The following is a 12,416-nucleotide window of genomic DNA, read 5'->3' as shown; positions in this document are numbered from 1 at the left end:
TCATGCCCTGCCGCGTCACAGTCATCTTAGTGTCTGTGTAACGTGCGCCATCACAAACCGCTCGACCACAGAGGACGCCAGTCGGGTCGCATCGGGGCTTGAGGCGACCGCGTTGAAACCTCCCACCAGCACAATTGGCATGACGTCGGTGAGTACATGAAGCCTGGTTGCGCATCACTAAGCAAGGGTGAAACGGCTGCTTCCCCTGCGCTTCGTCACTTAACGCCGGCTGGGCATGCGCCTCACGGGAGTGAACCACGTGACTAGGCGAAGTTTTAATGGCTGCTTCGCCGGCGCTTGGTCCCTCAGTCTCGCCATCGGTGGCGCGCCGGCTGGACTGTCTGTGCGTGCCTTTCAGCGCAAGCAAAAGAATGAATTCAATCATTCAGTAGATATAGCTAGGCGGCAGGCTCTGAAAGCTCAAGCACAAAACCCTGTTTTTATAGCCTTTGCTTTCGCTTGTGACCACTAGATTTGAAAGTGTTAAACCTGAACCATCTTTCTTCACGTTTCCTCAAGCGGAAAAAAAATTCGGCTACCTTTTTTCCTGATAGAGGGAAACTGGATTTATTCGATTAATAAATGACCGAAGAACTTTTGCTGTCAATAATACATAATGCAGCGTAGCTGTATAGCTACCCTCCATCGGCGGTGGTCGATGTCCGCCCGTCTAGGCGTCGCGTCAGCGCGAGAACTTTTTGTCTCCAGTTTCTCTCGAACGCTCTGTAGCTCTCCATGTAGTGTAAGTGCTTTGAAAAAAAAATCATATTGAAATTGTACGCTAATACGACTCTATAACTACGCCGCGTTTTATTTATTTGTCCTAATTAGTTCCCAGCGATGTTGCAAACGTTACAAATTTATGGCCGCTTACGGAGCGAGTATGGTTAAAAAAACGGTTGTACGTTTCAATTTATTGAAACTATCCAGAAACAAATTATGCGAGAGAGAGAGAGAGAGAGAGAGAGAGAGAGAGAGAGAGAGAGAGAGAGAGAGAGAGAGAGAGAGAGAGAGAGAGAGAGAGAGAGAGAGAGAGAGAGAGAGAGAAACGTTTATTGTCAGAGCATTTACGGTGTTCTTGTAGGAGTGGTTCCCTCTTCACAGGAATCCATGAGCTGTCTTAGCACCGGCTGCCCTCTCGGTGAGCAGGAGCTGGTCCGAGAGGCAAGGGCTGGACAGCAGTGTCTCCCACTGCTCTGGGGGATTTGAAATGCGGGGAAGGGGTGGGGTGCATGTTTTTTTTTTTACATTCTAGGATAATATGTCTTAGTGTTCCAGGTTCTTGGCAGTATTTGCACTCTGCTGGATATTGGGTGGGGGATATCCGGTGTAGCCTAATTGGATGCGGGAAGGTGTTGGTTTGTAGGAGTCTAAGTGTTGTTTCTCGAGATTTTGTGAGGCTTGGGTGAGGTAGCGGGAACGTCAGTCGATTAAGCTTGTAATGTGGTATTTCGTGGTATGTTACAAGAGGTATAGGTTTCCCCACATTCTCCGAGGCCTGGTCGTCAAGTTCTTGGGCCTTTTGCGGGCAAATTCGTTGCCCTCCATGGCAGCACGTGCAGGCGTATGCGACACCTGGCTGCTTAGGAGACCCTAACATTGCGCCGAGTGTAATCTACTCTCCCTAATAACGTAATTCGCGGAGAAGTTGTAAATTTTGTGGTATTCCCGTCTGCTTTCAGTACATGGGCTTCTACGGTACGGAAAGGGACAGCCTTAAGTTTTTTCTGTAGAATAAAACCCTATTCTTTCCAAGTTTCCTTCAAACTAACTAGCAAGCATGCCCAATCGCAACTTAAAAACAAACGTGTTTTGTTTTTTGAGCACCGCGTGCTTGAATTCGGTTTTTTGAAATCCTCGTTAGCTCATCGCATGTTTTTATTGTTGTTGAAAAGAATGGAAATGCCGGGATGCATTAGTTGTTTGACATGCTCGGTGTGAGATGGCGAAATTAGTTTTCTTGAATTTTGGGGGGCAATGTTAACTTGGAAATCGCGAACTCAAATCATTCAACCGTGACGCAGTCATTTGCAATGTGCTCGCCCCTGTAGTGCCACTGCTCATGAGCTGCAGCTTTTGTGAATGGTGATGTCAGGTGCAAAAGAGGTACTTCTGACGGCTAAAGGCAGACAGTAATTCCCGACGTAGATCGAGCGTTAAAAGTTAAACAAACCTCCCCTCCCTTCGTCTAGTATTTCGCTAATGCTAGGATGCATTAGCGAAATGCTAATGCATCCAAACAGCTAAACAGCCAAACCTATCAAACACGGATCGCAGTGACATGGCATGAAACGCACCCCCTTGCGAAGCTCTGCGTATGGCGCAGAGCAAGAGACGAACGGCTGATGGCTAGGTGCCGTCGAAAACACCATATCTATAGCCCGTAGGACCTTCGTCTATTATCGAACAAAAGGTGCAGAGAGAGTGTCAGCGTGTCCGCTATCTGCTTCGTATCGCCCGCTCTTACCTTGACTGTTTCCGATATCGGGTTTGTGTGTCAACGGCCAGTCTATCCGTGTGCATGGCACTCGGGCGAACGTACTCCGCGTCAACTGGGCGGGAACTGGTAACGTCGTGGCAGAGTAGAAACCTTCGCTTCACCCCACAAATACGTGCTTCAAGTTCAGTCTGAGAACTCCGCGGTTTACCCTTGCGTCGGTTGAGGAGAACATTGCAGGATGTTGTTCGTCCCAGGCCTAGCAGAGGTGGTCATTCTTCTGGCAACGGCGTGCGTCTTCTTCTGCATGTAAGCAATGCATAGCGCTTTCGTTATCCACTTCTGGCAGGTATATTATGCAATCACTTTCCCACTCCGGCTTGGGCCTAATCCTGGCCTGCATTACTGTCTAAATAAAAAAAAATAGACTCCTTTACAGTTTAGTTAAATAGCCGCTAAAATAAAATAATAAATACTGTTAAATAGCTACAGAAAAAGTAAATTTTTGGTCTGGCTAACGTGCACTGCGAATATACGGATGCGGAACGCCTCACGTATGCACATAGCTAAAATGTGCATACCGATAGCTTTACTTGTTGTAATTGCAAAGTAGCGAGAAGGCAGCATTTATCTCCACAAGTGGTTTATTCCTTTAATTTGAATGGCCTAACAAGCCTCAAGCCAAATCAGATAATGTGGTCCCTTTACGAGAAGTGACGAAGTTAAAACCGATTTGCCGCATGACGAAGACCAGCGCACGAGGAGCCCGGTCACGTACTTCGTATTGTAGTAACACTCACGCCACAGTACAAGCGAGTAAGACTTTATGGTACTGGTTTGTCTCGCTTTTCTTGAGCGCCATTGACTACGCTGCTGGTGTCGTAGCAAATCCGCCTAAGGATAATCCGAGAGCGGTTATCAAGTTCTGACGGCTGAACGATGTCGACGAGTCGAATTCATCGCAGAAAGCAGGCTGTACAAGAGAACAATGTGTGTAGACGGCAATAGGGACTGCGTTTGTGTGAACGTTTTGGAAATAGCGTGAGGAAGCACCGTAATCGAGACAGGAGCGTGTTGATGCGACCGCATCAACACGATCATTAACATGATGCATCAAAATGATGCATCAACACATCTGCCTTAAACTTAGGAATCAAGAATAGGATCTGTATGCAGGTCAACTCTTGCGGGAAAATGAAGCTTACAGCCTCTCCCTCCCTTTTCTTATTCGGGTATCATGTGTACGTTAAATTCAGAATTGAAGACGAAGTCGGATATCGCAATCTAAATTTTGTCGCCATTCTGTGACGTGTTCACCTATGGCGTCACCACTGCTGAGCGCGGTGAAGCAGCCGTTGCTAGCGAATTGGTCATGAAGCCGATGAGACGCTGAAAAAAGAGACAAAAAAGGGCTTAAACGCCCGCCATAGAAACAGTGTAAGAAAAGAGACATGAACTGAACATCCATATTAGAGACGCAGAAAGCTGTCAAGGCGCCCTATTGTGTACCTCAGTATTTCGTCCGTGTCTTTTTGCGCCTAGTGAAGACTAATCCAAACCAACTCGCTCAGTTATCTGTTTTGGTGGAGTCAAGGCTGTTGTGCTAAAGCGCGCTCTAAGTTGCTGCTATAGGATGCACAGGTCCAGTTTTCCGGCTCACGGCCAGTATTGCGGGCTTTGGCCACCTCAAGCCGCTTGAAGTTCTGTTTTCGAAATTTCCTGCTTCCGCGTCAGCGTTTGTTTATCGAGCGTAGATGTAGAAAGAAAAGAGCCGACCTCTTCATGTCAACGTTGGCTGTCGGGCCGTGATCCGCCGATTGCGAATGATAAGGCGTCAGTAGCGCACGACTGACAAACAAGAGAAGTTAAGCTGCGTTGTGATTGCGAGGCGTGGGTACAGATGAATTGTTCGCCGTACGAAGAACGTTGCTTTGGCGGTCGAACTGTTTTCACGTTTTTTTTTTTTTTTTTCACGAGTTGAAGCAGAGGGCACACTAGAGCCAGCCTCGCATCGAAAATGTATGCAAACGTTGAAAAGCCCTAGCTCACCATGTCGACATACAATTTACGACAGGCACGACATTGATTCCCATTATTTGTTTCGTCTTAATTCATTCCTGATTCACTTTGATCCCTCTTAATGCACTATGATTCCTGTTACCTCACTTTGACTGCTTTCCGTGCTCTCTGATTATTCTTGATTCATTTTGGTATCCTTCTGGATTGCTTTTACTCCACTTTGACTGCTCCCCATGCACACTGCATTACTATTGATTCATTTCTGTATCCTTCTGGATTCGCTTTGACTCCCATTCACGCCCACTCATGCTTTGGTCCCCTCTAGCTTGCCTTAAACAGGAAGTGAAGAGGTTTTACAATCAAACAAAACGTTGACCACCAGCAAGTACACATTGAATAGTTCCCATGAACGAAATATCTTCGCAACTCGTGCAATAGAAGTGGCGCAATACACAAACTAAAGGGGCCTTATGTCCGCTCCCGTTTGGGCACGCGATGCCAGAAAAGCGAAGCGTAGAGATGAAAACCGGCGGGGATACCTCATAGCGGGGCAGCCGGCCGGAGCGGCCGTTTGCGCCACGGTCTTTTCCCGTGCTTCTTCCGGAGCCTCGCCACAGGAAGAAGGCCACTCGTTTTTTTTTTTTGCTGGATAATCGCACCCATATGTACAACTTTCATGTGCAAAAAGTATGAACGAACGCCTAGCCATACATCTGTTACTATGCCGTGTCCCTGGTGGGACATTACTATGCCGGGATACGGAAGCGATAGGCGAAGTAGCCGAGCTTGATGACAGCAAATATACCGCCCTACGTTGGAGGCTTTGGGAAACACTCCAATAAGTTTTTGTTTTTCACAGCGACGGACATGAATGATCCCGTCTAATTCTAAGGATAAGAAGGATAGGAAAAACTGCTACACGTTCCTTTTACGTTTCAGAAAAAAAAGCCAAATTTTTTCATGATATCCTTATAGTTTTAACCCGTCGACTTTCTTTCGCTCCAGGGCTTAGAACTGTGCTCAAAATCCCGACTTTAGCGGAACTAAAACAAGATTACAATCGCGACATAACTTCTCTCCCGGCCAATAGAAATTTATATTCTTACAAAGCAAAAGAACGAAGACCCCAAAATTACTTACTTTTTAATTATACATGCCACTAGAACCTAATACTTGTCTGGAATGGGAAAATACCGCTCCGAAGCACCAAAGTACCTTAGGGTCGCGAGTTGCTAACGTGGCTTAATTCCTTTGCCCAAGGTGGGCTGCGTTATCTCAGGGGCTGTTACGCTGTGCGCCCGCATGGACTGGTTGCTGTTGAAGCTCACCTGTGCTCCAGTGGTATGAGCTGATAGGAAACATCCCAAAGTAAAATGTCCCGTAAATCACGATGAGATTTCAAAAATTCGGCCACCTTCACAATTTAGATGCGAAGACTGGAGAAACAGTGGGGCTGGTAGTCTTCACGAGCTCTAACTTGGTGCTCCTTATGTCTGTCCCTTTCTTAAGAAAAAATTGGTTAGAAAACGAAGCATACTCCACGAGTTAAATCAAAGTCCATAATCTACCCTCCTAAAGTCCACACTCGAAACTGCCAAAGTCTGAAGCCAAAGTCCACTCCAACTGAACCTTGATTACAAAACCAATGCCCGCGCTGGTAACTGATAGGAAATACTGTGCACCCCGAATGCGATGAGACCTCAGTCGGATAGACGCCGCGGTTTCATAACGCGACATACCCAGTATCGATTTGGACATCGGAGAGCGTTTTTTAACAGCGAAGCTGTGTAGTGAATCGAAAATTTTTCGTGTCCGCAGTTAAAAATACCAATAAATTGCCGAGCCCGCGCACGTGAGCGCGTGCCTCGCGGCGCCCGCCCGGCAGTTAACTAAGCCAACAAAATGCCTAGCGCTCGGGTGTGCTTGCCTCCTGACGACCTCCCAGCGCCCCCTGCGCACGCTTGTCAAACCAAGCATACCCACTCAGGGAGACTGGCCAAGGTTGCCCCCTTAAAATACTCCAGTGTTCGCCGTAAGCGTGGCAACACTTGCTCGGAAAGAGAAATACACGTCATAGCGTACGCCCCTACAAGATGATTTCCAATGATCCAATGATTATTACTTGCACAAATGAAGGGAGCGTACACGATGGAGTGAAGGTCGTTGCGGCAGCGAAGAAGAAGCAAACCGGCTGCAGTCGTCGACAAAAAAACCTTCGTGATGGTCGTGAAGGTTGCGTACAGTTTCGTTACCTTCAAGTCTTACGCATTAATATGAGCTTCCTTCATTTTTTTTTTCAATTGGCTGAGCATGTTATTGTTACCCGCCGCTGCTAACCGCGTACCCCTCGGACCTTCGGGGTGGCCCAGTGGTTAAGTTGCTGGTTTCACGGCGCGAAGGTCCCGGGCTCGATTCCCGGGATCTGTCTACCCCACTTTCTTCTTGAGACACGCCCTTTTCGCGGGCTCCTTGTCTACTCATCACATCCGCATGGACAGAAGCAGGCTTCAACAGCTCTGCTGTTGCGAAGTGGCTAGGAGCGAGAAGTGCGCATACCGAAGTGCACTTCAGCCAAGGGTGAAGGCGAAGCAGAGGTGGATGCACGGACGATTCGCACCAACCCCCCAGAGCGCACACCGCCGCTTCGCTTTAGTCCCACATTATTCATTGTTCATTCAACGCGCTAGGAACGCGCGTACATACTACTGATTTGGAGCCTGGACTGATACAAGGGCGAGACAGAGAGTCGACCAATTGAGCAACACGTGGTCTGCTCCGGGGACGACAGGAGCTGATGATGATGATGATTCCTATTGGTTTCCCCTTTAAAGCGGGGTGATGACATGTCATCTTACCAAAAAGGACTAATATAACCATGTTTTACACTCTTGGTTTAATACTAGTGCTGCTTAGGGCAGGCACTAAAGCTTATTAGGCCCGAAATACTTTATTTTCCCTGTTACAGGTGGTAACTGTCCTAGGCAATATTCCCCTCTCTGCTTTTCGTCCACCAGCATTCTAATCTTCTTTTCGTCCCCTCGACAGCCTTGATGTTAACTTACTCTCTGATACCCTTAAATCCTAGGACTTCTGAAAGCCCAATATTCCCTACATGTAGATTTGGATGGATACCCTTGAAGCTTTTCCGCAATGCTTCAAGCTTCTCCGCAATACTCCCCCTTTAAACCTCTCAGGAACCTAGTGGAACCAATATACTGATGCCATATCTTACATACTGGTAGTTTTCACTCCCAAAATAAGATGCCCTCATAAAAATGCTTACCGAGATTTAAGACGAAGTGACGGACCGTCCATAGCGCGATCTAGGTTCAGGCGGCAGGGCGCGCGGCGCAATAGCACCCCACATATATGCACCGATAAACTAGCTGACCTCCGTGGGTGGGCTATAGAAACGCAATACAAAGTCTATTGAAACTCAACATAAGGAAGGTAATACGATGCTTCCTGTGTGTTCGTAATAGAAAGCTTTTTTGCCTGTCTAATGGCCCCAGCCCACAAATTCGGAGTTCGATTGAACCTATGCAAAAGCAATACAGAGTATGTTAAATACAAGTATATTGAAGACAATAAAGGCTTGTTGCATTTTGGCAATAAGGAGATTACTGATGTTCTATTTTTAGGCCGCAGTTCTTAAAACGGCAGTTTTGGTTCACTCTATAGAAATGCAATATGAAGTGTATTAAAACTCAATGTCATGAAGGCAATAAAATGTTGGTTCAGTTTGTGCAATAAAAGGCTTATTGACTTCCTCATGACTTCAGTCAATAAGTATGAGTTTTAATTGGGTTTTTAATAACTTTATAAAACTTCAGTACAAACGTTATTAAAACTCAAAAGCTCCCTTTCATGAGGGCGATAAGAAATATATCGCAGAAAATCTCCGAAATTTTTCGTTATCATGCTGAAAAGATCGCAGCCCATAGAGTAACGCTCGTTCCTGAACACCTGGTGGCGGATGGCTGAACAAGGCGTGAGCCGGAAAGCTGGGTATGAGTTCCAAGGGGGACATCTGGTCCGCTGGTTGATGACGATGGCCGTCGGAACTTGGCGCACCCAAATAAAATCTATAGACGTAGAACGCGAGTCATAAGGACCAGAGTAACCTTTATAGCTGCATTTAAGAACTGAATCCTTCACGTTTCAACCTTTTTATAATCGGCCAATTTTCTGCTTAAAAAGTAGACAAATTTTGCGCTCTTCTAGTCGCTTTGAAAACACTTTAAACGCATCTCAAAAGATGATTGCATATCGGCGGCATGACCAGTAACACGTTTTGAGAAATGCTTCTCGAAGAAAGGCTGCAGGGCGGGACAGATGTTAACTAGCAGTAGCTTCCTGCCATCACTTTTATCTGCAACTAAAATAATCCTCCAAATAAATAAAACTGAGACCGGACCATGGGCGACTTATAACCAAGTCCACGTTTGTCGATGCACACCGTATCATTCCCCGCTTCCACCGTTCACTTGAAGTTTGCATTATTCGCCTACCTCTCCCGGTTTCGCGGGAAATCGTGAGTCGTGTTTCGTGAATGCTTATTTATGAAGCTTCTTTCGTGAAGGCGCTTTTGTGAAGCCTCCCTTAACTCACTTCATAACTTCATAACTCACATGCACAGAGCTTAATGTGTAGATGAAGGAGGAGAGGACGCGGGGATGAGCGAAACATCGTCAACCGGTACCCGCATCTCGACATACAATGAGTATGACGTTGCTGGCATGCCGTTAAGGTCAAAGTTAGGGGTTCCCTAACGTTAAGCCTAAAAATATGACTATAGGCCTAACGCCACGCTTTAAGGTTTAACATCTCACACTAATCTTCATAAGAAAGAAAATACAGGATATGGTTAAAACTTTCCAAGAATGTGAAGGCGAAAGTCTAATTAGACCCCGTCTGTTGATCTGCTGCTGAACTTTCTGTTGAACTTTGCGGCCTCGCCCGGCCCCACTTGACCAGACCCCTAGTCAGCACCATCGAAAGTTCGTTCCGCTCTCTCGCCGTAGCAAAGAGCCACATGTTCGCACCCGTCAGCACCATCACCCCTCAAGGCGTCTGGTATTTCACGAGCGCAATCGGCCCCTCTTTCTCTAAGCGCTTTCCATCAGCCGTTCTCAGAACCCGCCTCCACCGATGTTTATCAATAAATCAGTTCGAACCCAGTCAGATCGAGATTATCTGGATGCCTGCGCACTTGTCCCATCCACGGAACATAGAGTTTCATACTAATATATTCTAGAGGGAAAGCTGGCGCTGCAGTCGCGGGCCGCTGTGGGCGGCGCCATTGCAGCTAGCGGCGTTCCTCGCTTACTTGGCTTGGCTAGCCACATGGTTTTTTTTTGTCTGGAAGCCAAAATGACCAAAAAAAAAGGGTAACATTTTTTTCTCATTCATCTTGCATGAAGCTGGTTACGTATCAAGAAATTACATCTCACTACAGAAATGAAAGACTAGTTTACCCTGCCCCTCATCATTCCCTAACGAAAATCCCGCAAGCGACATGGAGGCAACTCCAATCTCATGCCTTCCTGAACCCTTATGAATTGGCCCTAATGTACCCACGTCTGTACACCCCAAAATGCAGAATGTGTGAGGCTGAAAAAGCAGACCTATAGACCACATCCCTAATGAATGCCCTGAGCTCCAACCTAAAGCCAAATGCCATCTCTCTAACTAAATAGAATGGGAGACTGCGGTGACCATCTCCCAGCCTGAGACCCAATTTCAGGCCGTGGACTGGGCTTTGGAAGTCGCCATGAAGCAAGGTCTTCTGGCCACCTCACGGAGTCAAGAAAAAGCCCATCATTAATCAAACAACTCAATGATTGTTGACTAAATAAAGTTGTTCCTCCTTCTTCTCCTCCTCTGAGACACATCACGCCCCAATTTTCTCTACAGTTATGCGTATATCACAACAATGTTCTGCACCTCACGCATTCCAAAAAATGTGGTGAAATAAGACATTCACCTTAAAAATACGCATTCTACGTCGAGCTGCCAGTACCGGTTGAATACTTCCGATGGAAACGTTAAAACCTACTTGGTGCATAGAAAACAGTTGCTAAGGTTGGTCTGGGGAAGGGATACATACCCGCAGGGATGTAGTGGGCAACGCTGTATAAGCTTGTCGCATGCTCAGCTTTGTGCCAAAAATGAATGACTGAGTCAATCCAATCTTGTATTCAGAGCGCAAGCACTAATGATTTGAACGACAAGAAATGTGCAGTTCGTACTCGGAACCTTGAGTGCGTTCTCTGAAGCCTACCAAAATGTGTCATACCCTCAAAGTAGCACATACCCGCCAGCGCTTTATAAACATAAGACTAAGCTGCTTTTGCAAGATAATCTGTGGTTGGCCCAACCAAATCGTCTGTCCGATTTCTTTTCTTAGATTTCATTGTTGCTTCAAATAGGTACGCCACGAGGAACAGAAACTTCTGGAAGGAACAAAAAATCATTCATGAGAAGTTCTCCCTTGTAATCGGACCAACCAGGAGGCTTCTGTCAAAGGTAACAAAGGTTCTTGCTTGTGAGCCGACGATATCGTCATTCAGTCAAGAGTTTAATTATACTGCAATTCTGCAGTGGGCTGGTACTCAGCTTGCTGCACATGCTGCTATGTATTTTTAACGGCAAATGCTTCAGCGCAAGCATTATGGCCATTTAAGAATCCAGCCATGTTCACTGCAGTGATTGCTACTGGATAGAAGACCTGTCGAAAGAAAATTTGAGGACGCTTAAGCTTCGCCTTAAGTGTGGACGCTTAAGTGTGGAACAGGATAGCATTGAAGGGCCCCGTTCGCATCACGTGAAACGTCTCCATTTGGTGGAAACTTTCCGCTCTAGCTCGCACGCCATCTGTCGGGGCAGCGGCTTACGATTCCTGTGTTCCCAATTCACAAGCTCGGCAGAGAAACCGCGTTGTGGGAGCAAAGCGAACGTCCTGGTGTTCGCTTCTCCTACACTTCGCGCTCACTAGCGAGGTCGTTCACAGTTAGAATCGTGACATAGACCTACGTGTACCGTCAGAAGGTGAGAAGAATAGAGGTAAAACAACTCAGGTACTTAAGTCTCTGTTACGTACTGTGTTTAGTACTCCGAATAACTTAATTCGCTCGAGGTATACATGACTCACGGTTCCCAATATGAAGACCGCTCCGGCAGCCTTGGCGCGTAAAAACCGTCACGTGACTGTCCCGCACAAGATACAGGCCCGAGACGTGGAGCCACCTTGGGAGCCACCAATCGTCACACTGGGGAACCTAGCGTGTAGTTCTACAAGCTCCTGATACGCGGCGGCACCTGCCCACGTTTTCGAATCCCGGACGCAACCCTCTCCTACGCGGATTGAAGACGAAATCCTAGAAATTCAGAAAGCCTTCTGAACTACCACATTGCGTCTGCGTGTCTTTCCTCGTTTTCGTTTCCTCATCTTTTTGGCGCGGATTACTTGGACAGGCACAGTGGCCGTACTTCACACGACATCTTTCCCAGAATCAGAGCTCTCGGTGGCTGACGTGCTCATGTCTTTCTCACTGGCCGTCTCGTTCATTTGCACGCGTCACGCCCCAGGCCAACTCCTGTTCACCCTCTGGCAGTGTGCCGGCAGCGTTAAAGCCCTTGGCTCCTGTTCTGGAGACTCGGGTTCATGTACCGCACGAACGTAAACTTGTTTTTATTTGTTTGTATCGCCTGCAGTGCCGGTCGGCTTGGGCGCGTCAAGGTGGTGCTACGAAATGTTTCGCTGGCGGTCAACGCCGCCGACGACGCCGACTTTTCTGCGACACGGGGCCCTTAACGCTACGCGTTGAGAAATGGCGCAAAAGCGTTTAGACGTCAGGAAGACCTTTCACGCTTGCGAATTCCCGTAAATCATTTCGTTGAGTTTATTATTAAATGCTTTAAGGTATTCTTTCATTCCTTTATTCTTTATGAACTCAAA

At 47.0% G+C, this 12,416-nt stretch overlaps 1 protein-coding gene across 3 annotated transcripts in view; it reads left to right on the top strand.

Annotated features, from left to right (window-relative positions):
• The first annotated feature begins 2,500 nt into the window (after nt 1-2,500).
• Nucleotides 2,501-12,416, top strand: part of LOC144179177 (cytochrome P450 3A24-like) — a 43,696-nt gene continuing 33,780 nt past the window's right edge. The window contains exons 1-2 of one of the 3 annotated variants that reach the window (XM_077707426.1): nt 2,501-2,746; nt 10,888-10,984. In XM_077707426.1, coding sequence (XP_077563552.1) covers nt 2,679-2,746; nt 10,888-10,984 — 165 coding nt within the window. In that variant the 5' untranslated portion in view covers nt 2,501-2,678. Of the gene's footprint in view, nt 2,747-10,865; nt 10,985-12,416 lie in introns of all 3 variants that reach the window. The other 2 variants (XM_077707427.1, XM_077707428.1) reach the window with 2 other exon arrangements.

This window comes from Haemaphysalis longicornis, unplaced genomic scaffold (assembly GCF_048455015.1).
Source record: "Haemaphysalis longicornis isolate Haplotype H1 unplaced genomic scaffold, Haemaphysalis longicornis Haplotype H1 scaffold_4, whole genome shotgun sequence".
NCBI lineage: Eukaryota > Metazoa > Arthropoda > Arachnida > Ixodida > Ixodidae > Haemaphysalis > Haemaphysalis longicornis.
The sequence above is the reverse complement of the archived record's forward strand: the minus strand, read 5'-3'. Positions and strand labels throughout refer to the sequence as shown.